Source organism: Mauremys reevesii, linkage group 9 (assembly GCF_016161935.1).
Source record: "Mauremys reevesii isolate NIE-2019 linkage group 9, ASM1616193v1, whole genome shotgun sequence".
NCBI lineage: Eukaryota > Metazoa > Chordata > Testudines > Geoemydidae > Mauremys > Mauremys reevesii.
Window position 1 is genome coordinate 37,302,835 of NC_052631.1, and position 27,140 is coordinate 37,329,974.

Here is a 27,140-nt window from a genome sequence, read left to right on the forward strand (position 1 = left end):
AAGACAGCGGAAGGAAGAGGATATGACCGAACGTGTTTCTTTAATTTCCATTATTCAGGTCTGTTTAAATCACTTCAGGTCACGTCACTCTGTTAACTTCCCTCAGGCATGGCATGAGAAAACTTAAAATAGTCAATCCACCAGGCAGAGGGAAGACATTTTAAAAACAACTTGCTCTGTTTGTGTCAGTGAGGAATGAGCATCTGGTCCATTAAAAAAAAATAAAGTAAACTGGGAAGCAATTCAGTGGGCAATAAAACAGGCATTATACCCTCTGACTGAGAATGGAGGGGTGAAGGAGAGGAAGTCCTTGTTCTCAGTGAGTTGAAGTTCCCCAAACCATTATCAAACATAATGTCTTTAACTAATTAGGGCCCTCCTGGAAAATTATGTTGAATGAATACATAATGAAGGCCTGAGACTGGCTTTGAGTAATACCCCTGAACTGCCTCTGCAAACCAGAACACAGCACTAAGTGTTGCTCGTGACAATTTTGTACTGTAGGTGGCTGTGCCCTGGGTGTGTGACACTAACTGATGTCTTCTCTGTCTCTAGTTCCTTCCCCCATCATTGGTGATGGTACCAATCCCACAGTGCTTCTTGTCTCAGTGGCTGGCAGTGTTGTTCTCGTGGTCATTCTCATTGCTGCTTTTGTCATCAGCAGGAGGTAAGAACTTAAGCCTCTCTCTCTCTCCCTCTCTCTTTCATAAGGGAGCTTTTTGTCTCGTCCAAACAAAGCTGAATTCTTTGATTAGCATCATAAACAGTGCATTTGCATTACAAGCCCTCTCCCATGTAGCTTTGATCTTCTCAGCATTAGTACCACAGCAGTATGTAATGTAATGGTAATAGTTCCAGCGCTATTTGCCCTTCAAATGCAAAGCTGATTTCTGTAACTGGGATTGAGAAACAAGCCAACTGGAGAGCTGCAGATATTGTAATTTGATGCTGAGTTTAATGAGTCTGAGTACAGGGGATCTTCTTGGGTTGGCTTGTTATATGTAGGGGAAGGAAAGCAGTACTGCAGTGAAGTAACGTGCATGGAGAACCTCAAACAGTCTTGGTTGGGTTTTTTTGATTTTTGGTTTTAATACCCCCAGTTGTCTGTACATGTCTGCATCAGCCATGGGGGTAGTTCTTCCGTTGTGGGGAAGAAAGACAATAAAGAGAAGCCATAGGCACTCAATACTTGTATACAGTAACACACCAGACTGGGTCCTTTGCTTACATTGTCAGGCAGAACTATAATCTCCTATCAAGCACCCGCTTCTGCCCCCAAAACAAGGTTTACCTCTTAGAAAAATCACTATAGCATCTCGTATCAGAGAGGAGAGAATACAAGTTGGCCCACTCTCCATAGTAGGGTCTGATCGCATTAGCTATAAATGGGCACAACTTCCTTTTGATTTACTCTTTCACTTCAAATCATCTTAAAAAGAGCAGTTAAATCAGTGTGATTATAATATCTGGTAAGTAGTCATGCATTGTAATGGCTTTCTGTGGGTGTTCAGCTCAAAGCATCCGTGCTGGCAGGAAAAAAAGAGGAAAAGAACATATGAAAATGTAATGCAGAGAGACAGGTTTATTAAAAGCCATTGCAACAGAAAATAGCATCACCAGGGCTTGATGACTTAATCTCCTCTCTGCTTTTATTGATCACTTTATTATTTAAAGCCAGATTGATAGCGGGATACATTGGATTTCTAATTATGAGTCGCCACCTTGGAGAATTGAGCCTGTCGAGTTGTTCTGAGATGATTCCTTCCCCACCTCCCCCAATAAAAAAAAAATGTCACTTCTCAAGGCTGATAAACATGGCTTGGTGATTGGCCCTCAATGGATCACTTTTTAGAAAATGAAATGTCAACCCCGTGCCCTAGTATTGATTCTCTTTAGTATCGGCCATAAAGCTGTCAAAGGAAAGGCTGCCTGGAGCCTGGTAGCTGACAGACTCGCTGATGCTGATGCGTACTCAGCCAATTCTTCTCCCCACTCAGGCTGTCTGTTTAGTTATATCTGCCTAGAAGTGTTTAAATTGGACAAAACACAGATAAAGAGCAGCCTGGTAGCCAGGACCAAAGGCTGGCCTAAGTGCTGGTGGGAATGCAGATAAGTTAGTCAAGTGGCAGTGGGTTCAAAGATGCCCCACACCTCTGCCTCATTAGGTTTTAGAGAGGCTGCGGAAGAGAAAAGACATAACAAACTAAATGAAATGCTAAGGCAGCAAAAACCATGAGGCCCCTTCATGGGATGTTCTGTGAATATCAGTGCATTTAGGATGTTTATCATAGCACTTACCTGCCTACATACATTTAGCTCCAGTAGTTGGGAGTAGCTATTGATAAACAGAGCCCAGTTTTCAAAAGCGGGTGCCTTAATGGGGCACCCAAGGCCAAGCCCGCACTAGAAACGTTTGCCAGTATGGCCATATTGGTAGGAGAGATGAATTTTTGTGACATTTCTATACCAACAGAAGCTCAAGAGTGGACATTGTTATACCAGCATAAAAGGACTTTTGCCAGCATAGCTTATTTTGCTCACCAAAGCACCTGCACCAAGAGGCTTTGCCAGTGTAACTACACCAGCAAACCCTTTTCTAGTGTACACCTGGCCTAAATCTCATAGTTGTGCCATCAGATCTGCACTTACGTATACAAACCTCCATTCTGTGCCGTTGTACTCATATCAGTATCCTAATGTGGGGTAGGGATTTCCATTTAGAGTGCCCACGTTTGAAACTGGGACTAATATTGTCATTTAGCATTAAATCAAATCAGTGCTCAAAAAACCAAAATTAATCTTCATGGCAGAAACTTTCCTAAGGACCCTGCTGTCTACTACCTCCGGCAGCCCGAGAATATGTTGTTCTCTTCTGTCCCTGGGAGAGTTTGTTAACATTAGGATTAATCCACTTAAGTGTTAGTTTAAACTCGCGTAGATTAAGTCATGTAAATTCATACAGCAAAGGACAGATGGCAGCTTGAGCATTTCTACAAAGCTTTCCTACAAGCACACCGCTAAATTCAGACTATTTCAAATGTAGCTTTTGGGGAACATTTGGAGCAAGAGGATAAGGCTTTATTTTCAGAGGAGAGTTGAGTGGAGAAAGATGGCTTTTATGAATCCTTTTTTGGTTATGATTTTTTTTTAACAAATGTGTCATGTAAAGAGGTCTCTTGGCTGGTAGATTGGTTTACCTTCCACTCTCCAGATTTGTTGCAGACACAGCAGCAAAATGAAGACAGACTCAGGCATGGAATTATGTGGCAGGCAGCAGCTTTTATTAAACTTTGGCACAGACAAGAAGTACTATCTGCCCATTGCCCACACTCTCCTATACCAGGCATTTAATTGGTTCCAGTGAAGGGGTTACAGGGCTCCTTACCATATAACCTGTAACTTAGGGTAGGCTCTCCTTAGCCTACACCTTCCCCTCCCAGATTCTGCTCTCTCTCTCTGAGTCCTAGCACCCTTCCCCCCACAACTCCTACAAGGGGGGTGGAGGGTGCAGAAGGGTGGGGACCCTGAGGGCCACAAGGACTCACCATGAGCCCAAAGCCCATCACCAAATTCCAGGTCATTTACTGTGGGAACTGTTGATTTAAGTCTTTTGTCTGCAGTGGAAAGTGGCTGGAGGTTGTGACGAGTTAACAATCCAACCTTAAGCGCTTTCCTACTTAGCCCACTGTCAGGGATGGCTCCAGGCCCCAGCACGCCAGGGCAGCAGGCAGGCTGCCTTCGGCGGCTTGCCTGCGGAGGGTCCGCTGGTCCCGCGGCTTCTACTGGAGGTCCACCGAAGCCGCGGGACCAGCAGACCCTCCGCAGGCAAGCCGCCGAAGGCAGCCTGCCTGCCGTGCTTGGGGCGGCAAAATGCCTAGAGCCGCCCCTGCCCACTGTGGCTTGACGGTACAGCTAGGACAGCGAAAAACTCCCTGGTCCTCTACCACTTGGCCTATGGGAGAAAAGATTCCTTCCTGACCCCTCAAATGGGCGATTTAGCCAGATCAGCAACATCTGTCAGGCCAGGTGCCCATTCCTAGTTCAGGATGGGTAGGGTGGGATTACTGGAATGGAGCTGAAAGAGGCTCCATATGGCCCCCACTCCAGGTTAAATCCTGAGAGCTGGGGAATGCTGCCCCGCCCCCCAGCTGGCCAGTGGGTGCCAGAGACTCCCAGGAGGAGGAGCTACCTGGTGTCCCTCAGCAACTGCCCCCATCAAATTCCCCTACTCACTGAGACAGGTGGTGGGCATTTAGAATGAGTTGTCCACCTTTTGCTAATGAGCCTTGGAACACCATGCTACCTCAGTCATAGCCTTGTGCTCTCCTGGCAGGCAGTATTTTAATCAGAGCAGCTCTAACCCTCAGCTCCCCTTTTGTTTGTAAATGGTAAAGGTGCCAGCAGCCATGCAGAGGCTGAGAGAGCAGCCCAGAGTGCATGCTGCTTCACCACAATACATGCTAATCCCCACCTTTGTTGTTTGTGGGGTAGGCCTATAGGGAAAAAAGCCCCACCCCTTCTTTATCTCCAAGTCCCACCTGTAGGCTTGCCTGCATTTCTGACCCCTGCAGTTTGTGAAAGCTTCTGTATTCTCTTCCTGAACACCGCCCCTATTTAATCACCACCCCTGAAATCCCTATAATTATAGAATTCAAACCTGGGACAAAGGTTTCCTTCTGTCATTCAGGTGAGCTCTCTGTGGATGTCAGTTCATGTCCAGATTTCCTCCCTATGGCTCAATGACTGAATAATGAGCTTCCAGGGTTTTTTTTTTTTTCCCCAGGGACCATTGTAGGCAGCAGTGTCCCGCCCCAAGCCAAGGAGAAAAGGTCAACAGGTGACAAAGATAGAAGTGGAAGCAGGTAGTTAGTTCGGAAGGTATTATTAAAAGCTAATAAGCTACAATTATATAGCTTGAACAGTAATTCCTGTGTTTCCTTTTACCTGTTATGCATCCTAGGGTGTTTTGGGCTAGTTTTTGTGTAGGGCTTAGAGAGAAGTTTTTAAACAAGACAAAAGGGATATTTTAATACTTAAGTCTCTTTCATGTAACGCACATTTGCATTGCATTTCTCACTTCTTCATTTCAGTATTAATTGAATTAGATTGGAGGGGTCATACATAAAATTCAGAATAACTTTTTTCCTAAGTTAGGCTGCATGGTGATCATTTACTTAACTGAAAGCGTTCTATTCATGCACAACAATAGCACTGCTCACATGTTCCTCTGTTAAAGGTCCGTTCCTATTATACACTTATAGACATTGGGTCACATTTTGTGCTGACTTTCACCCTGTGCAACCCTCGCCCCCCCCCCCTCCCCCCCATAAATGAGAGCAGAATTTGGTCCCTTGATTCACTGCAACAGTCAGTCCCCAGGCAATGAAAACGGCTTTACTCGGCATTTGGATTTAGAGGTTTTTTTTTAATGGTTTCCTTGTATTCGAAAGTTTTGGTTTCTAATTGACTTAGCAAAGAAAGAAGTTCACAGGCATTTGTGGCATGTGCGGTCCTTGGTGTATTAATACAATTCCCTGGACATTATAGGGAGCTGTGAGACCTGGATCAAGGGCAGCGTGGGACTGTTTGGTGTTTTTTCCCCTCAATGTTGTTGGCAAATTATTTGGCATATTGCACACGATAAACTGTGTTAGAAGAACCTTATGTTTGCAAAAGCAAGCACTCAGAAGTTAGGAAATGCCACTTTAGCTACTGGAGAAACAGATAAGCTCACTTAGGTTCTCATCTTCTGTATGGAGAAACACCGAAAGGAGATGAGACGTACTTTGTCAATGCATGTCACAGGTATTTGCTGACAGCCTTCAGGAATTCTGAGTTCATTCCAGGCTCTGGAGGGGAGAGTCTTGTGGTAGTCACAGATCCTTCTTTTTGTTCTCCCCAAACGTGACTCCTAATACCCTATCTCCTCTAACCTGCCCCTGTCCTGTCTTTTTGCCACCCCATCTCCTCAACCCAGTCCCATTCTCCTCTCCAACTTAGTCCTAGTCCTCATTCCTAATGCTTCTCATTCCAATCCCAGTCTCCTTGCCCAGACAGTCTTTGTTTCTCCCTCCAGGGTCCAGGTCCAAGTTTTGGTCTCGCTTCACCCCTCAATTCCGTATTATTCTAGTTGTCTAGCCACTCCAGTCTTCTTCCCCAGGCTCCTCATGTGGTTCATTTCACTCATTTCCTTACTCCCCCCTACCCCTGGGCTACTAGTCCCAGTCTCCTTACTTAGCCAGTCCCAGTCTCCCCACACACGTTTCTTATCTGCGTTTAGTCCCCCTGGCTTCCAGTCCCAATCTCCTTGCCCAGCCAGACCCAGTCTGGACTGTTGGAAGTTTCACCATTGATGTCAGTACTTGATCTCATTTAATACTGTATAACAATACCTAGCTCTGATGTGTAGCACTTTTCATCAGTAGCTGTTACCACTCAAGGAAGAGATCTTGGAGTCATTGTGGATAGTTCTCTGAAAACATCCACTCAATGTGCAGCGGCAGTCAAAAAAGCGAACGGAATGTTGTGAATCATCAAGAAAGGGATAGATAATAAGACAGAAAATATATTGCCCCTATATAAATCCATGGTACGCTCACATCTTGAATACTGCTTGCAGATGTGGTCGCCCCATGTCAAACAAGATATATTGGAATTGGAAAAGGTTCAGAAAAGGGCAACAAAAATGAATGGCTTCCATATGAGGGGAGATTAATAAGACTGGGACTTTTCAGCTTGGAAAAGAGATGACTAAGGGGGGATATGATAGAGGTCTATAAAATCATGACTGGTGTGGAGAAAGTAAATAAGGAAGTGCTGTTTACTCCTTCTCGTAACACAAGAACTAGGGGTCACCAAATGAAATTAATAGTCAGCAGGTTTTAAAAAAAAGAGGAAGTATTTTTTCACACAACGCACAGTCAACCTGTGGAACTCTTGCCAGAGGATGATGTGAAGGCCAAGACTATAACAGGGTTCAAAAAAGAACTAGATAAATTTATGGAGAATAGGTCCATCAATGACTATTAGCCAGGATGGGCAGGGATGATGTCCCTAGCCTCTTTTTGCCAGAAGCTGAGAATGGGCAACAGCGTATGGATCACTTGATGATTTCCCGTTCTGTTCATTTCCTCTGGGGCACCTAGCACTGGCCACTGTCAGAAGACAGGATACTGGGCTAGATGGACCTTTGGTCTGACCCAGTGTGGCTGTTCTTATGTTCAGATGTAGTAGGTCTCAAGAATGCTTTACAAAGGAGGTCAGTATCATGAGATCAGAGATTAGGAGGCCCATACAGGAGCAAGCAAGTGGAGTAGTTGGGCATTAACAACCCCCAGCTTCAGGTTCCTTTGACTTTTGATCTGGCTCTGTACTTTTCAACTGTCCCCCGCTCTTTATAATGGGCCAAACCAAACCTTAGATCCAAACTTGCAGCTTTCGGTATAAAAGTCCTCACTACAGAGATGTTTCTGGTACTAACTTCTCTCAAATCCACACAAACTTTTGATGCTTAAAGCTAAACTCAAATGCTTTTTTAAAATTAAAGACATAAATAGTATAAATGGTTGTGTGTTTACGTGTAGAAATAATAATGTATAAACTTAATATGCTGTACCACCTATCATATTAATATTCACAGCTGTGTAGACTGAACAGGCTTGCTTTTTAAATTCCACCTCTAATTTTGTGCAATTAGAGTGGTACAAAGGCTAGTATTTAGATGTCCGCCTGATTGTGCTTGCAAATCAATCAGTTAGACATCTAAATGTTAGCATTTGCATCCACATTTAATTATGCTAAAAAAACCGAAGGCCTAATTGGGTCCGCTTTCAAAATTTGGCTTCAGAATTACAAAGATCTGTGTTTTAAAGGAAAGTAGCTACAAAACAAACCTCCTTCTTTTTCTTGAATGGAAAGATGTAAATTCGAGGTTTTTTGTTTCCCTTGGAAAGTTTGTTGATGACAGTAACACCCTAGAGCTGTGTAGGGAATGCAGCTTCTTGCATTGCTGTTGGTTATAAATTAGGTTATCAACTGTTGTAGGACAAACCCAGAACATAAGTCTTGTCAGGTACAGCAATTCAAGTCTTGGCAGGTCAAGAAGATTCTGAGTTCGTCTCCTAAATTAAGAGATTTATTTTGAATTGTAATGCTCTTTTTCATCCCGACAGACGCAGTAAATACAGTAAGGCCAAGCAAGAGGCAGATGAGGAGAAACATTTGAATCAAGGTAAAAGGCAGTGGTGCTTGGTTTTTTTGATCTGGTTCACAAAGCATGTCTGTGTTCTTATGCTTAGAAGGTAAAGAATGACATTCCTCTTGAGATGAATATTTCACTGTTTTCCTTGTTTGCAACCCTCTGCTGCCAGAATGAAGCACCTAGTAGCAGGGAAACTTTGAATGGCAGGCTTTATTCAAAAAACCTTTGGGATTTTTGGGGAGATTTTTTTTCTTCCCTCCTACTCAAAGGTTTGGGTGACCTCTACTTCTGGCTGAAGATGATGGGCATGCTTTTCTGCCCAGTATATGTCAAGGATGCTTCAGGATGGCCCAGAGGAGGTGCTTAAGAGGAAATATGAGGCATACATTCCTTCCTCAAACCTTGTCTACACTACAGGTTACTTCAGTATAACTTACATCACTTGGGTGTGAATAATCAAAACCCCTGAGCAACATAAAATACCACCCTAAGTGCCTGTTTAGACAGCGCTATGTTGGCAGGAGAGCTTCTCCGCCGACATAGCTACTGCCTCTCGCAGAGGCAAGAGCTATTAACCCCCCGGGAGAGCTCTCTCCCATTGGTTTAGAGCAAGGGGTAGGCAACCAGTAGCATGTGTGGCAAAGGCAGCATGCGAGCTGATTTTCAGTGGCACTCACGCTGACCGGTCCGGGGGTCTCTGCATTTTAATTTAATTTTAAATGAAGCTTCTTAAACATTTTAAAAACCTTATTTACTTTACATACAACAATAGTTTAGTTATATATTATAGACTTATAGAAAGAGACCTTCTAAAAACGTTAAAATGTATTACTGGCACGCAAAACCTTAAATTAGAGTGACTAAATGAAGATTCGGCACCCCACTTCTGAAAGGTTGCCAACCCCTGGCTTAGAGCATCTCCACCACAAGCAGTACAGCACTGTAGTGTAGATATAGTCTCAGTGATTGAACATGCTGTTGTTTCTAGTTCTATTGAGTGAGGGATCAAGCTTAGGTTCTGAACTCAGAACTCCCCTGGCCCAAAAAATGGAAGTTATGCATACTTTATTCTCTGAGGGCATGTTCACACTACAGATTTAAGTTTGACCTATGTTAGGTCAACTTACAGCCACCACAGTAATTACTGCAGTGGCTGATGTCCACACTACCCTCCCTCTGTCGGTGGTGCACCTCCTTACTAGGAGCACTTCCACCGACTGAAGAGGGGCAGAGTCGGGGGTTGAGAGACAGGGATTTCAGTTCCACATAGCTCCCCATCGGGAGCCCAGCTGCCCGCCAGGCAGCAGCCCGGGCTTCTTGGCTCCCCATACTCTACCAGGAGTGTGTGTGTGGGGTGGGGGGGTGTCAGCCACACGGGCTTCTCAGCTCCCTGAGTGGGGAGCCGGGCAGGCACAATCCAGCTGGGAGCTGGGAGCCGAGGGCAGCTGGTCTCTAGCCCGAGCATGGAGCCATGAAATTGACAAGATAGCCAACAGCCAATGTAAGGAACAGTATCTAAACAGACACTGCACCCCCCTAACTACTCTGACAGAAGCCCTACCTCTCTCATGGAGGTGGAGTTATGTCGGCGTAGTGGGGCATTTACATTGGCGGGACAAGGCTGTAGTGTGTACACTGACATAATTAGGTTGACATAAGCTGCCTTGCATTGATCTAATTGTGTAGTGTAGAACAGGACTAAGTCACAGGGCTGCAGACAGTTAGTTGGCCTGCTACCGATATCAGTGATATATGGAGTTCATTCACTGTCAAAAGCTTGATGCTGTGTTTCAATAGATGGGAAATTAAATGTTTGCCTTTAAAAATAAAGCACACTGGAATCTCCTTAAGTCCTTTCTTCTTTATTCAGTCAGTGCCGACATGGTGAATCTTTACTGGACACTTTCTTTGCTGTTGTATACCATTAAGAATTCGCTCCTTGTATGTTCTGTGCTCAGCAGCATGTAGATCAGTGACATCAAATAAAGCATTTTTGTCTTGCAGGTGTGAGAACATATGTAGATCCTTTTACATATGAGGATCCAAACCAAGCTGTGCGGGAATTTGCCAAAGAAATCGATGCCTCCTGTATAAAGATTGAAAAAGTCATAGGTGTGGGTAAGTTTCAGGACATCTGTGTTTGTGCAGTAAATCTGTTTTTGTAATGCATAGCTTTCATTGGTGTTTAGGTACCTTGAGATCTAACTGTTGTTTGTGTAACAACTCCCTAAAACAAACAGGAACTTTCAGAAGTGCATTGATAATTACGTTTTGGCTACACAGGGTCACATGCGTTTCATGTTCATGGCTGACTGTTTGGTCTTTTTCCTGCAGGTGAATTTGGTGAAGTGTGCAGTGGACGTCTCAAAGTACCAGGAAAGAGAGAGATCTGTGTTGCTATCAAGACTCTGAAAGCTGGGTACACTGACAAACAGAGGAGGGACTTTTTAAGTGAAGCCAGCATCATGGGACAATTTGACCATCCCAACATCATCCATTTGGAAGGCGTAGTTACCAAATGTAAGTAGGTCATTTCTGTGACAAAGCCAATTTGGAAGTCATTGAGAAATTAAATCTGCATATTTTTTCCCTGTTAAGTGACAGATGGAGCAGATCCACTGATAGCTAATAGGAGGAAATCAATGGAGGACAAGTCATTAATCTTGTTGTCAGCTGTAAATGGGTTTATAGTTTCAACTGATACCCTATCTGCAGGCAGCTTGTGCAAGATTTTTTAGGGGGAATTAATACTGCAGTTTTTTTGGTATGCGAGGCAGGCATCTTTCAAACCTTTGCTAGACTGAGCTGCTTGTTACAAGATAGGTGAAGGCAGATGGTAAGCAAAGTATTTTAAATACTTAAAAAAAAATCAAAACAAAACTACAGTGTCGGTGTGCTTTGAAGTACAAGGCGTATCTGTGAGGAGCAGGTCTTTGAAATAAAGTAGTCTTTATTTTAGTATGATTTGCATATATGCTGTCTCTGATTTATGACTCTGATAGCTTTGCTTCCATTTACAGTAACACCTGGTCAATCATTTTGTTTAAAGCCTGTTAACATTCACTTAGTATTTGAATTCTGTCTCAATAAGAATACGACAAAGCTCAACAGATGCCATTTCCAAGCCAGAACTGAAATACACCTGCGAGACCCATGTGGGTCTGACTTCATAAAGCACCACTGAGACTGTGTAGTGGAGACAGTTACTGTTTAAGATGGCTGTGCTCCAAATACAATGCATAGAATAGCTGCAGAACAATCTGCAGAGTGGTAAAAGTAGAGGATTCTTTAGATTTAGGGGTTCATTTTCAGTGCAGTGTAGTAGCAGAACGAACCCTCTGCATCCATTATTGTGAGTGGATGGGGTTTGTGCATTCAACCCTTCACATAGCAATGAGAATGCGTGGCATTTAATTTAAAAGATCTCTGGATATTGAAATAAAGTGGCTGATTAAAGTGAGAGTGGAGAGCCCATAATTTTTAATGAACTAACTTTAGGGTGGGAAAAAATCAGTGACAATAAGAATATTTCATTTAGGGAAGATCTCAGTTAGACACCCATCCCCTCTGGAATGTCAAATGGGAGTTGGATTCCTAACTCTCCCATTTGTGCCTTTGAAACTCTCCCTTTTATATCCTTGAATTCCCCCCTTCTAATGTGCAGGATATTTGCTGTGACTGGAAATATAATTAGTATAGAATATCATTGTTTTCTTTTAAATACAAGTTCCACAAGGAAAAAAAAGTCATTCAGACTGCTATTGCCTATGGCTTATCAGGCCTTGCTAAGTGTCTGAGTACTTTAATTAAAAGATAATATTATAATTAAATACCTTTGCAGGTCTGTTCCCTTTAAAAAAAAAGGGGGGAGCGTTTCTGAGTAGGTGGTGATATGTTTGCTGCAGACTGATTTTCATAGCACTTCTGGAAAAGAGAGAAGCAACAGGGGGATCTTTGTATTGGAATCCCACCAAGGCTCTAAAACCCCTTAGCTAGTACAGCTGTAACAGTTATAAATGACTGGAGGCATTTGCATAATGCAGTTCTCACCGAATTAAAATGATTTAACATTTTCACTGAGGAGGTGGTAGGCTGACCCCAGTGTGTCCTGTCATCTGGCTCCCAGGAAGCAGCGCTTCTGCTACCAGCCAGCTCGGGCACCTCAGAGCTGTTGCTGTTTGGTAAACAGGGCTACTTAATAAGACATTCATCTCAATTCCTCTTGTAGGTTTTCTGAACATTGTGATAAATGAATGCATTTAATAAACTGAACACTAAAATGCAAGATGAATTGTGGAGGTGGAGTGTTGGAAGAGAGGAAGCAGGAAAGTACGAATGCATTATTGGCTGTTAGTCAAGTACTTTTATAATTGACTAGATGATGGTAACTTGCTCCCTCCGCAGCCTCTCACCCCCTCCCACTTCCCCACTACTCAAGCAGCGCCTGAGTAATGGAATTATGTGTTAATGCACTGAAAGAGAGTCTCCCTTTTTTTTAAATTGACAAAGTGTATTTTGATTGAGGGAGGTTAATTAAAACTCATTTAGATGTATTTGTTCTGTCGAATGACCGGTCACAGTTGCAAAGGGTAAATGAAATGGGGAAATATGCAGATTGGATTAGAATGGTTTCCATTCTTACTGATGAATGCTCAGATAGGTGAATTTTCCTGTATGGAGAAGGAGGGGGAGTGATATCTTATCCCAGCCTTTTCCTGTAAGAATGCAAATATTCAGCCAAGGCTTTTAAGATCACACACACATAATTGTTTTGCTCAAGGCTTACCTTTGTTCATGCAAATCAGATGAGTAGGTATCCAGCTGCCTGATTACAATTTCAAACACATGTTGGTCTACATGAGCAAAGGTGGCATGTGATTATGATAATGAGAGTTTTTGGCATTGGCTAAAATGGTAGGAGAATCAGGAATCGGAGGCTGCATCTATGTTAACAGGGACTTTAGTGGCATAATGATGGCGCTGACGTTTTGCAGTGCAGACGCATCAAAGGAAGGGGGTTTCTCCATGCTGTAGAAACACCGTTAGCCAGATTGATGGAAGCATTCTTGCATCATCTAGCACCGTTTGCATGGGTTGGGGGTCAGCCTAGCTACAGCGCTCAGGGATGGGGATTTTTCCTACCTCTGGCAGAATTACAAGGGGGAGGCATTCTGTTGAGTGAAAAATGCACTGATGTAGAAATAATTATGGGAGCTTTTCAGTGCTAAAATATTTCACAGATGGCCAATTTTAATAGTCGATTGTTCTGAGCAGATACTGCTGGTGAATGGAGCAAGGAAAAGTTGTGTGTTTTTGCCAACTCAGCTCTATCTTTATATTGAAGGCATCTGCAGTTTAGGTCGCAGGTTGGTTGAACCCTCTCTCCCCTATAAAATTCCCTTTTTCGAAGCAGTTCCTATCGGTATAAAAACAAAAGTAAATGTTCTCAGGGACAGGATTTTTTTTTTTTTGAAGGAAGAAGCAGTGTTGTCTACCGATTAGAGCAGAGAGTCAGGAATCCTTGGACTGCCACCCTCCAAGGAGCTGAACAATACCAAGTCTCTGACTTTGGTTGGGGTTGAGGGAGCTGATCTCTTTGTAGAATTCACACAGCCTCTCATGGGACTGCGCTTGGCAATCACTTAATCTTTTTATGCCTCCAGGGCTGACTCCAGGTTTTTTGCCACCCCAAACAAAAAAAAAAGGGGGGGGGGAGTGCCGCCGCTAAAACAACCCTCCCCCCCCCAAAAAATGGAGTGCCGCCCCTTGAAAAGAGCCGCCCCAAGCACATGCTTGGAACGCTGGTGCCTAGAGCTGGCCCTGTATGCCTGTCATTGGGCATTTTTAAAACAGGAGTAATTAGATTGGCCTCAATCCTTCAAACACAGAGTCTGAACATGATGCGTGCTTAGTCCATTGAAATCATTGGGGTTTCTCACCTGAAGGATCAGAGCCATATAACTTTGTATGTCAAGCATTCTTTCTATATGTGCATATTTATTCATTATTATTATTATTATGAGATAGGCCATTTTTCTAGTCACCATTCTATGTCAGTAACCCAATATTTCTTTTTACATTTCTTAAAGTTAGCTTTTCCCTATTGCACTATGGAAAGATGAGTGCTGCTACTGCATCTGACCCCGTATTTGACACAATTCATTGAATCGTTTATTTTATGTGGGAAATGGAGAAGGCTCATTTAGAAATAGTGAGACATACAGGATACAGGTTCCGGACTGAGAAAGTCGGGGACGGGGCGGGAGAAAGGAGTTTATATTTTGCGTGCTCAAATCTCAAGCTGCATCTGAATATCTTTTAGCTGCTGACAGCTTTCCACTCCCCTGAAGCTTTGATTTTTCAAAAGAAGAAAAAGGATCCAAGTGCTCACTGAGACTGCCTCTAAAAGAAAATGCATATTCTCGCAAAGAATTTAATTATCCTAACAATTTTTCAAGTTTGAACAACTCTATCTGGTTCCCCCTCCCTTCTACTTCTTTAGCAAGCAATTATCCATTCATAGGTTCCCTGGAGACCCGAGGCCTCTTTAGTTAAAGACCTTGTCAGCAAGTCACCCAAAGAGTTAATCTTCCAGATGGAACCCTTAAATGTTCTTGTCCCATAATATTTATTTTCCAGAACCCTACAGCTGAGGCACAAGCTTGGCGCTTTTTAAATTAAATTAGATTGTGCAAGACAGGTGTCTTGGCAGTAAAATCATGTGCAACCCATTTTTATCTCATTAACATCGGTGTTCATCAAGGAATTGTGTTTTTCTTTCTGCAAACTCTAGGTAAACCGGTAATGATCATAACTGAGTACATGGAGAATGGTTCCTTGGATGCCTTCCTCAGGGTAGGTGATTGCTTTATAATAAACCCAAAGAGGTTTTGCACAGGGAAAGGCACTTTGATTCCTTTTTCTTGTTCTAGTTGGTGGAGGGATATAAAGAATATAAATCTAAGAATGTTTGTACTTGGGAAATGCTTTTTAATATCTTTATCTAGCTGGTGAAGGGATACAGAGTAGATGTAACATTTCAAATGTAGGCTCTTAAATAATCCATGTTTAATAGGGAGCAGTTTTGATTTATTCCATTTTTGAAAGCCTTGCAATGCTGTAGATTCATTAAAACTGGATATATTCTATACATCACAGGAAGCAATGACAAAACCTCTGGGTTTGTACTTTACTAGTGAATTATAGACACTAGTCAGGAAGGTGAGGAAATAACATTGCATTTCATTTCAAACAAGATGAAGATCTAGAGGTGTGCTCTTTGCCAGCTTCAGCTGTGGCAGTAATGTAGCTTTTAACTTAATGCTATGTGATTCCCCCCCCCCCATCTACAGAAAAATGATGGCAGATTTACAGTAATCCAGTTGGTGGGAATGCTTCGTGGCATTGGCTCTGGAATGAAGTATCTGTCTGATATGAGCTATGTGCATCGGGATCTAGCTGCCCGAAATATATTAGTCAACAGCAACTTGGTCTGCAAGGTGTCTGACTTTGGCATGTCCCGTGTCCTGGAAGATGATCCTGAAGCAGCCTATACTACTAGGGTAAGGCAGGAAAGGGCCTTTTCTTCCCTACAAAGTGGTTTTGTTTTTTGTTTTGTTTTAAAATAATCTCAGGCAAAGGTGAAAACCTGTTTCATTACATAAAAGTGTACATTGGGCCAGGATCTCAGCCAGTGTAAATCATTGTAGATCCGTTGATTTCAATGCAGCTACATCAATATACCTCTGTTAGGTTCCAGCCCATTTTCTTGCCTTCAGTGTACTAGGAGATGGTGACAGGAGCATGAGACCAGGAATTAGGGTTTTGGGTCCTACTCCTGCAAATGTTTATGCAAGTGCTTAATTTTGTGCATGTGGATAGTCCCATTGAATTTAGTGGAACTACTAATGTGTGCATATATAGGTGTGCGCTTAAGTGTTTGCAGAATCTGGGCCTAGATGATGTGAATGGCCTCTTCCTGCCCCTAAAATGGATTCTGTTCTAATTGTTATTTAAGAACTTCTCAAGATGTCCAACCCCTAAGCAGTTTATGCTATAGATGCCTGATAAATTACAAAGACCATTTACACGATGAAGATTTTCTGTTCATTACTAATAATATGCAAATTAATATTTAAATATGAAAAAGTGGGGGTAGATATGTAATACCATTCGAATTTTAGCAGCATAGTGCTCCTAATTTTGCGATCCTAGTTTTAGTATTCTGCATGTAATGCTACCAACACTGCTGCTCACCAGCAATATTCTGCCATTACCAACACCTTTGAAATTAACATGCACCAGGCAAAAGTTAGAGATTTTATAAAGTCTTTTTTTAATTGCTTGTTGTTTCATTTTTAAATATCTGCCATTCTCCATCTGTTCTCCTGAGTGCAGAGATTGTCTACAGTATTCAATTTTTGTGGTTTAATCCCTATACTCATCCTTTAATGAATTCACAGTTCATTATGGGGAAAGACAGACTTATGTAATATTGTAGTATTAAACGCTGGCCAACCCTGGTATTTCCCACTAATAAGGGTGCTGAGAGAGGGGGGCTGAAATAGAGGTCTGGAAAGCTGTATTCAACCAAATAAAAGTATAGACAAATATACCAGGGCAAGACAGAAACTACTGAAAAGCCTCCCTTTGAATTTAGTGAGTGCAAATATAGTACTCTGTTTTCTCTGAGTAAACTGTAGTGAATCAATGTAATTTGCATTACAGTGCATTGTCTTCTTTTAGTATCAGTAATGAAGTGCCGGGAACATTTGGATGAGCTCCACTGTACTCGAGCAGCTTAAAAAAATGTTGAGCTTACTGACAATTTTTAAAATAACAAGCGCATATAAGCCGTGTCCATACATCTGTGTTTGACAGAAGAAGGGAGTTTGCTTCACGCTCATAGATAATACAGTGAAGTGCTTTTATTTTTTTAAAGCACTTGTCCTATCTTAACATAATTGTCCGTTCTATTCCCCATCAGGATTCTAACTCATTGAAGTGAAAGCATCCTAAAGCTGTAGTCACAAACAAAAAAGCCATACTAATGCATATATGCATTCACATAGGGCCTTATCTAAAGCCCTTTGAAGTCAGTGGAAAGACTCCCATTGCTTTCCATGGGGTCTGGAACAGCCCCATACTAAACACTTGACAGATACACAAAGGACAATAAACTATCAGCCAGGTAAACAGAGACAAAGGACAAGCAGTTAGGAACAAAAGGTGTCTCCATAAAATGCAAAGAAAAAGAAACTCAACAACATAAATTATAACAAAGAAGAAAAAACATCTTTGTTCAACTTTCAGTAGTGTTCCCAGATGGGACTGCAGGAAACCTAAAGCTCAATTAAAAACACCTTGTGCATTAGCATAAACAAAAAGAGAAATCTCTGGCACAGCATCACTTGAGGCAAAATCAGATAAACGGGATGGAGCTCTTTTTAAAACATTAACTAACCCCAATGGCCCAATTCAGATGCCCGAGCCTTTTTATTTGTGCGTGTCAAAAAATGCAATAAAAAAAGCTCTCCCCAAAGTTAGCTGGTATCAGAAGTGGTCCTGTTACATGATACTATACCTAACTGTTCCTATACTGACTGTAGCAGCCTGAAAGCTGATTTACTCTACTTCTGAGAGTAAATCACTGCAGGATATCGTCCAGAGGGAAAAGCACAGTATTTCATACAGCTTCCCCGATGATCTTCTCTTTATTTTGCTATTCTGGGCGGGAAAAAAAAGTCTATAACCACACTTTGTTGGAGCTGGGACAAGTAGGTCAGACGGACAAGCAAGAAAATAGTCAAGCCCTTGCACTAACAGTGTGTACTTATTTGTTTTGTATACTAATCCTCTAATATATGCCTTTATAAACTCCTGGCTTTTTCCCATGCTCACTGTAGCCCTAAGCAGAAATCTGGCAGTGGGCTGATAAAAATACATTTAACAATTTACTTATTTGCATCCCTGTGACTAAAGAAAACAGATGGATGGCATCTGTCTCCAGGGCTCTGTCTTGCAGTTTTGAAGCCAGTGACATAGCACAGTGACATCCACATGAAGTGTCAGTCCAGTTGCTTACCAGCCTCTGTCTTCTTCTGCTTTTAACAGGGTGGCAAAATTCCTATCAGGTGGACTGCACCAGAAGCAATTGCCTATCGTAAATTTACATCAGCTAGTGATGTGTGGAGCTATGGCATTGTAATGTGGGAAGTGATGTCATATGGAGAGAGACCTTACTGGGATATGTCCAATCAAGATGTGAGTTCCTTTATAGTGGTGGTTTATTTTTTTTCTTCCTCTTTGATTCATTTTTTTCTTCTTTCCTCGCAATCCAAGTGTGGTGGTGGTGTGTTAGGCCCAAATTTTGCAAAAGGAGTAGCATGGATGGACTCTTTTGCCATGTGTTTCTCTTTGCAAGATCAGACCCTTAAATAAAATTTTCCATTTTGGATCAGACCTTGCTTCATCATGTCTGGTATCCTGCACCCACAAGTGACCTGTAATTGATCTATTTGTGCATCTATTGCAAGTGTTGTATGAAGTTGAGCTTGTAGACTTAAATGAGGCACTCTTCTGAACCCATTGATTAGGTGAATTCCAGAATACACAATGACCATGATCCAAAAAAAGGATCCCTATGCAGAAAAGCACTTAAGCAAGTTTTTAAGTCCCACTAAAAGTCAATAGGACTTAGCCGCATGTTTAACGTGAAGTGTGTGCTTAAACGTTTTCTTGAATCAGAGTCTACATGTTGTATATTGCTCTACTTCTATACTTTCTGCAATGTGTTATGATTTCTAGAAAAAAATTTAAAGGAACTAGAAGAGTGAGGAATGGAGCTGAAATGTTCATAAATTCTCATTTAAAATATTTCAGAAATAATTATGTTAAAAAGAGAAGGACAATGTGAATATTAATATTAAACTTCACTGAGGGTTATTGGGGAAAAAACACTTGAATTTATGGGGCTTCCCATTAAGAGTTAATTTCCCAAACCCTAGTATACTTGAAATTATTAGTATTTGTTGTTCATATAATTTTATTTCTTTTACAATATTCAGACCAACGCATGCAAGGTATAACTGGGGCTATCACTCAAAGCATCCCTTGACAATGGAATAGTTGCCCCAAGAGGACATTAAAAAGCAGCTTCACTAAATGATTGTTCTTAAATTATGCAAGTCCCTTTTAACAGTACCATCTGGACTACTTCATCCTATTCCAAAGGGGAGTACACACAATGACTGTTATTTCAGAAGAGTTTTTAATAATAATACTAATAAGGGTCTGCACTAATAGAATTTTTACTCAATAAAATAAATATTTCCTGTGAAAATGAGACATAGGCTGGCTATGATCCCTTTCCCAAGGGTTTTATAAGCAAATAAATGAGTGGGAAAAAGTTAACCAGAATATACGGTCATGGAGTCAAAGGTGGGAGTTAAATAACATTTTACAAGTCATCCACTTTCTTATATGGAGCTGAACATTTTCAAAGAGCATTTATGTATGGATGGCATTTAATCTAAAAAAGGGAATTTAATTACATTTCCTTCTGATGTGGATATCTCCTCTGGCACCCTGCCTTGCCCTCCTGTATCAACAGGAAGTCATCAAGGCATTACAAGAAAACAAAGCACCAGATGCACCTTGGAAACACAATGTATTTTCATTAGCAATGATAGGTAATTCAGAGCAATACAGAAGTGGGTTTGCAGATGCCTTCCCTGTCTGATGGGTCAAGATAGATCCAAAAACTGGTGAGGTAGCTATGGTATTGTCTGTGGCTCCTAAAGGAAAAAGTGTTGTGCAGCTCACTTCATACATAGAGAATTACATAGGCAAGGAAAGACAATGCAGTGGTGATGAGTGGTTTGTGAAAAGTACTAGATTGACTGCCCAGGCAATACTAGTTCTCCTTATTCTCTGAATGGTCAGAGGCAGTGCAAGCATCTCCAGACTGTCAGGCATCGTGTCTTAGCCACTGTTCTGGAGACCAGCTCTAGGGGTAACAGCATAATTCATTCTACTGGAGTATTGATTCATGGACTGTTGATCTTTGTTCTCTGCTAAGTCTGCCAACAAGGGTGCCCATTAGTTCCAGCTGTGATGGGGGAAAGGGTTGTGATGTGGGTACCATCTAGTAAGAACACACAGATTGGAATGACCACATAGATTGCCAAATTACCCTCGGATAGTAATGAGCCATATGTACAGAGGGTGTGAGGTAGTTGCATAGAGTCAGGCTTTGGATCAGGTTGCATGCTGTTAATAGTTACAGGTAAGCTGCACACTTTAACTGACACAATAGGCCAGATTGTGACTGTCCAGGTGGGAATGTGCAAGGGGAGGAAGAGGATGGAAGGAGACTTCCCCTCCCCTTTGCATATCAGCCAGTCACAACCGGGGAGAGAGCACGGGCCCTGTGCTAGATTGCACTGCTAGTGGAGCTGAGCTAGCTCAAGAGGAGGGAGAGCACAGGCTGCACCCTGAGAAAGGGTGGGGGAAGCTCTGGCGCTGAGGTGCAGCCCTCAGAACTGGCTGAAATTTCTGCAGGATTCCTGCTGTGGCATTGCGCCTCCTCACCCCTATCCAAGATGACCAGCAGTTTAACTCTGGCCTCACTGTTTTCCTGAAATACAGTGATCCTCATCTGTGTTACTTTTGTGTGTGGCTCGTCAATGGGCAGCATCTTTGAAGACGTGTGCTTCAGAAGCCATACCTGATGCAACAAATGTTTGTGATATTTATCCCCACTCATGAGCTTGAAATGCATGTGATTGTCTTCCCTGCACCATAGATGTTCCCTAAATGTGCTCATCTGCTCTGCCTTTAAACAATTAATTTCTGAATTCGCAAAAGGAAATGGTGAGAGTAGGTAGGCCTCAACAATGGCTTGAGTTTGAATTTTATTTTCCACATTGTTTCATTTTGTTGTGGGTTTGTTTCCATGCGTAGGGTCAACTTAGAATGGTTTATACACAGCTACAGTCTGTGAAGTTCTTTAACTGTTCTTTAATGGTGCTGTGGGTAGGTTATTAAAGCCATTGAGGAAGGGTATCGCCTGCCACCCCCAATGGACTGCCCCATCGCTCTCCATCAGCTGATGCTGGACTGCTGGCAGAAGGAACGCAGCGACAGGCCTAAATTCGGACAGATTGTCAACATGCTGGACAAACTCATCCGCAACCCGAACAGCTTGAAGAGGACAGGCACCGAGAACTCCAGGTCAGCTGTGCTTTTTTAATGGTGATCTATGAGGGAATATATTAGAGGTGACAGGCAAGCTGTAACTCACCTAAACTTCTGTGCTCACATTAAGGTATGCCTCATAGTGCTTGCTAGACTGCATAGCCTTTTTTATCCAGCGGAAGATTGTTTCCCATTGCGGTTATTCTGACATTCCATCCTATCGCACTGTGGGGCCCAGATGCTCCTGGATCTGTGAAAGCAGAAACTGAATAAGAAAAGCAATTGCTTTATCCTACCATCTCTGAATATTTTTATAACATAGATTTAAGGGTGGCTTTGAAAAGATCTGATGCAATTAAGTGATGTTTTCTTGACAAAACAAGACATGCTGAGTCTCTCTTTTTTTCCATAAAAGATCCTGAAGGGGTCTGCTTCAGTGCAATGTAACTAGCAGGAGTGACCTGGTTTGCTAAAGGGAAAAGTACATCATCAAGTTTTATAAACCCTAGGTAGGATTTGCAAATGAGCATTACAGCATTACAGAAAGCCTTGTGGGCACAGTGAAGGTGTGGATTAATTATTATGTGAATTTGAATTTGATTTTGTGGCAAGACAAAGTTTCATGCCTGTACTGATCCTGTGTCACGTTGCAAAGAAAATTTCAAAGCTGTTAAAGAGATCTTTATTTTGGGCCAGATATTCAGGTGGTGCAAACCAGTGGAACTCTGGAAATCATTGGAATTTCACCAATTAACACCAGCTGAGGATCTGGACCTTTATTTGGGAGTGTTTTTGTCTGGTTTTAAAGCAAAATTAAGTCTGCTTGAAATGAATAAGTGGAAGGGTCTGGAGGGAGAAGAAAATTAGCAGAGAGGGAGGGTGGAGGAAAAAAAATCCTAAACATGATCCGATCCCTGAACAGAAAGGAAATAAGATATATATTCTCTATGCTGCCTGGAATGAGTCTCCCAGAATCAGTGGAGCAATAACAGAGGCCAGACAGTTCCTGATTCAGCCGCTGGCAGGCCAGCATAATGGAAAAAGCTGTTTTTCACTTTTAAACTAGCGGATCCCTCGGTGACTATTGCTTACCATTTACATTACCAAAGACAGGTTATTAGCCCTCTGAGGCCACTATCACCACACTTCCTCCAGATTGCCCTAATTGCAGTTGTAGCCTGGCGTGTGTATCCACCTCTGTGGTTTAAATAATTTAAGAAGGAGAAAGTCATAATACCAACTGTTTAATCTCCTCCAACTTGATTTGATTCCAGCTCACAGATAACATGTCTTTGATACATTTAGTTATTACAATAGTTTACAGCCTGTTGTGTGTCCCTTCTCCCTGTGTCCAAATCCCGTTTGTAGACTTCTTTTCCTTGGAGCATGAAATCCGAGCAAATATATGTGTATGCCTTTATATAATGACCCTGATAATAGACTGCAAATTGTTATGTATGCATTATATGTAATATGAAAGGGCACTGAACAGACTGCAAGAAATGGTAAAAGTTGTGTTAAATGCTATCAACGTGAACCCAATCCCTCTAGACAATATATAACAGCATTGCAGAACACCTAGTCTTTGATGCTATACATTTTAAAATAAATGATCAAGATGGCATTTGCTTTGTTTAGATCTATGGTAGTAATTTACAGTGGCTTAATGAAAAACATTGCAATTTTCAAAATACATAAAATAATAAATGAGCTATTAAATGGGCACTGAATTTGTTAAAATAATTATTCCAGAATCTCTACAATGGAAAATAAGAAGCACATTCCACAGAGCAAACAAAGATCAAAGCTACCATTATTCCCACCAATCCCTGCACACCTGCTGATCAGGAATTGATTGATTAAAGAGGGGATTAACTCCCTGCTGTCCTGAGTTTGTTTGAACGCACTGAGCCTGCTTGCAAACCTGGATAGAAACCTGCCTGAGCTGAACTCTCCCTGAGGTTTGAGCTCCAATCCAGTCTGGCAGGTTCTAAGCTCACAGTTCTTCTGCCCATACTTCAGTAGTGTTTCTATAGTTGCTGAACTGAGGTGTGACATAAGCAAATTTGGCAAGAACTTGAATTGCTGTATGCAGGATACAGACACAGTAGCCTGAACATGTTACAGCATTCAGGACCTCATCGTTTGCTGAGCACAAAGTGTTTTCCATGAACTTTGTTGCATCTGGGGCTTAAACTATAAAGGGCACAATGATTTGATTGACAACTGAAGGTAACAATAGACACCTGGGATCAAATTCATTCTTGGGGCAAATTGGCCTGTTCTTATATGGTTGCTAAATTTGCCATTGGTTACATTTTATAGTGCATGAGCCCTAATTTTTCCTAGTTACAGGCAACTTGCTTCCCTTATTTGAACTGATTGTCTGTTTTGCCTAGTCCCAGCATAATCATTGCAGAGCTTCAACTTTGTTCTGTTAACAAGCTAATACCTGTTATCTGTCCATGTATTTTCTGTTCCTAGACCAAACACTGCCCTGTTGGATCCAAGTTCTCCGGAATTCTCAGCCGTCGTTTCTGTTGGAGATTGGCTTCAGGCCATTAAAATGGATCGATATAAGGATAACTTCACAGCTGCTGGCTATACAACCCTAGAGGCTGTGGTACATATGAACCAGGAGTAAGTACTCAGCGTATAACAAAAACTGGTAAATCTGGATTTAATCGGCTTCTTTTGCTTTGTGCTGCATATCATTACGCTCATTAAAGGAATGGAATGCCTTTCATTTGGATGGAGTAGAACTTTAAAATGCCTCCACAGTGCCTTCAGTTATTTAATTAAACATTTCTATACATCTGCCTTGCTTTTGCAGTATTACATGTGGTTGACTCTCATATGTTGCTTTGCATCAGCATTTAACAGACGTTCTCAGCCCTCTGCTTCTTTTCTTGTTTTAATCAGTGATCTGACGAGAATTGGGATTACCACCGTTGCGCACCAGAACAAGATTTTGAGCAGCGTCCAGGCAATGCGGACCCAAATGCAACAGATGCACGGCAGAATGGTTCCCGTCTGAGCCAGTACTGAATAAACTCAAACTCTTGAAATTAGTTTACCTCATCCATGCACTTTAATTGAAGAACTGCACTTTTTTTACTTCGTCTCCCTGCCCTTTGAAATAAAGACCTGCAGCATTGCTTGCTGTACAGATTGCTGAAACCGTGGGGAGGGGGTCCTACCAAAATGACACGCCGTCATTTTAAACCAGACCTGGAACAAATTGTTTCTTGGAATATATTTCTGTTGATCAACGATATGTAAAATACATGTATCTATATAAATATAACATCACATTCAAGTTTTGATGCTGTGTTTGCTGCCAGATACTGTGCTTAAAAATAATTATTCTTCCTTCCCCCAATGACCTGGGGGTTACAACCACAGTATTTTATTTGTGGGATAAACCATGCTTGTGCATCTTTCACTGGAACGAAGAATCTACCCCAGGATATTTTCTGCAGACTCAGCATGTCACTGATACCATGCAGAAACCTCAGTGAGACTATTGTTCGGCTGATCAGTGCCTCTCAATTAGTGATTTACCCATTTACAGGGTGAGTTCGGGCATAACCCACCTTGAGGATTACTGGACAAAACTGGACTTCTGGGGGGATTTGTTATTGGCTGTTGTTGTGCCATACTGAGTTGTAAATCTGTAAACCTTTTGCAAACATCTGACAGTCAGCTGTGACAATCTTGACTGTGAAACTTCCAGACTCACATCCCTTTCCCCTTTTGAAGGAGCAATCACTCTTGCAACACTGAAAAGGTCAGTGAAAGTATAGCCTCCATTCTATTCCTGGTGTTTTTATTTTTTCAAACTATACTGTTACCTGTAAATACTGCGTGGAAGAAAATGCATGTAGGATTGTGGTTCCCGACTGTTTTGGATAAACCGTTACTAGTTTGCCAGACTAAGCTCAACTGTTCCTACTGCGTCACATTCAGTTGCATGCACTCTTTACTGACAATGGAAATTGGGCTGTTCCAAACCTTAGTCTCACTTGCAAGCTCAATTGTGGGTTGGAATGTGTACTGATGAAGGGAAGTAGATGGTGTTGGTGCACAGTTCAGCATGAAGAGCCTGCCCCTGTTCCTGTTGATTTCTCACTGGTGGGTGAAGGATTGGACTCTGCAGTAGTGGTGGGAAAACAGACAAACAGGCACTAATGCCTAAAAGCACAAGGATTGGTAAATGTGCCATTAGAGGGGAACCACTGATCTAAGATTTCCCTTGGTCTCTGGAGACATGATATACCCCACTTAGGTAAAACAATCAAAACAAACCCTCTGACCTTCTTTTAGGCTGAAGTTCAGTCTCTGCTGTCACATCTGTGGTGTTGTGTGACCAAGAATGGAGTAAAATGGAATTATACATGCATTTTTTTCTTCCTTTTGCACATGTGAGCTAGTGTGTAGTGATGGCTACACATCAAACAAAAATGTTACTCTAGTCTAGGAGATCCCTGCATTTTTATATGATCACATGGGGATTCAGTTTGGTGAGATCAAGAGAGCTCCAGACACATTTGGGCTTGAATTTTATTTGTATTAAGTATCAGAGGGGTAGCTGTGTTAGTCTGGATCTGTAAAAGCAGCAAAGAGTCTCGTGGCACCTTGTAGACTAACAGACATTTTGGAGCATGAGCTTTCGTGGGTGAATACCCACTTCGTCGGATGCATGTAGTGGAAATTTCCAGGCTACCTGCCCCTGGAAATTTCCACTACATGCATCCGACGAAGTGGGTATTTACCCACGAAAGCTCATGCTCCAAAACGTCTGTTAGTCTATAAGGTGCCACAAGACTCTTTGCTGCATTTGTATTAAGATCCATTAACACTGTTCTGTTGGTGTAAAGAGGCCTTAAATTGGGCATAAATTACACATACAGTCCCTTTAAGGCCACTTTACACTACCAGAGCAGGAGTACCTTGCCAGACCTTAGTGTACCTGAGTAGCAGACCCATTTGTGCTTTGATGTGGAGGTGTAGAGAAGAGGATTTTCGTGCCCCTGAGCATTGATTTTTGCAAAGTTTTGTGAATAACAGACAGAGTCTTAGTAGGGTGAACTTCACATTTCAAAAATGATGAGATCATCTCTCAGGTCACAGTTGCTTTTGGTCCACCTCTACACCTGACAGCAGCTTCAAAAAATGACTGAGTTTGATATGTTGAAGTTTAAAGTCACTATTTATTCTGAACCCAAAACAGTTGACTTGATTGAACAAGTCAAACTTGCCATATCAACAAAGTCATTCTCATCATTTTTTGTCACTTGTAACAATAACTTGCTGATTTGAACCACTAGCTTTCTCCCCAATCCTCAGGTCCCAACTTATTCTGAAAGCAAGTTGTTCAGAATGTGGGATCCTAAATTTGGGACCTGTAAAATCATCACAACTTAGTAAAAACCCTTTTGCAACATTACTCATAAGAGCTTTTCTATTTGGGAGGAATTTGAGATTCGTTTAAAAAACTACTTAGACCATCATGTTTTAACATTATTTTGCTGGAGGATGTAAGACCTGGAGATTCATTTGAACGATCTGACATTTGTACTTTGCCAGCAAATATCCTTTGTTCAGTTCAGAGACATTTACCTTTCCCTTGCTGCAAACCTGCTATAGAAAGTCAAGGCTATCTTTTAAATAAAAAAAATGTACCCAATTCTCTGGACAATTTGGAGAATTATGTAGTAGGCATCTAGTAACAATAAGGTCA

At 41.8% G+C, this 27,140-nt stretch overlaps 1 protein-coding gene across 1 annotated transcript in view; it reads left to right on the forward strand.

Moving 5' to 3' along the window:
* EPHA4 (EPH receptor A4) overlaps positions 1-24,721 on the forward strand; it is a 124,207-nt gene extending 99,486 nt beyond the window's left edge. The window contains exons 8-17 of the mRNA XM_039488402.1: positions 556-667; positions 8,172-8,230; positions 10,205-10,318; positions 10,535-10,720; positions 14,994-15,055; positions 15,553-15,762; positions 18,314-18,463; positions 21,240-21,433; positions 23,882-24,037; positions 24,320-24,721. Of these exons, the coding sequence (XP_039344336.1) occupies positions 556-667; positions 8,172-8,230; positions 10,205-10,318; positions 10,535-10,720; positions 14,994-15,055; positions 15,553-15,762; positions 18,314-18,463; positions 21,240-21,433; positions 23,882-24,037; positions 24,320-24,434 (1,358 nt within the window). The 3' untranslated portion in view covers positions 24,435-24,721. The remainder of the gene's footprint in view (positions 1-555; positions 668-8,171; positions 8,231-10,204; positions 10,319-10,534; positions 10,721-14,993; positions 15,056-15,552; positions 15,763-18,313; positions 18,464-21,239; positions 21,434-23,881; positions 24,038-24,319) is intronic.
* The last annotated feature ends 2,419 nt before the right edge of the window (positions 24,722-27,140 follow it).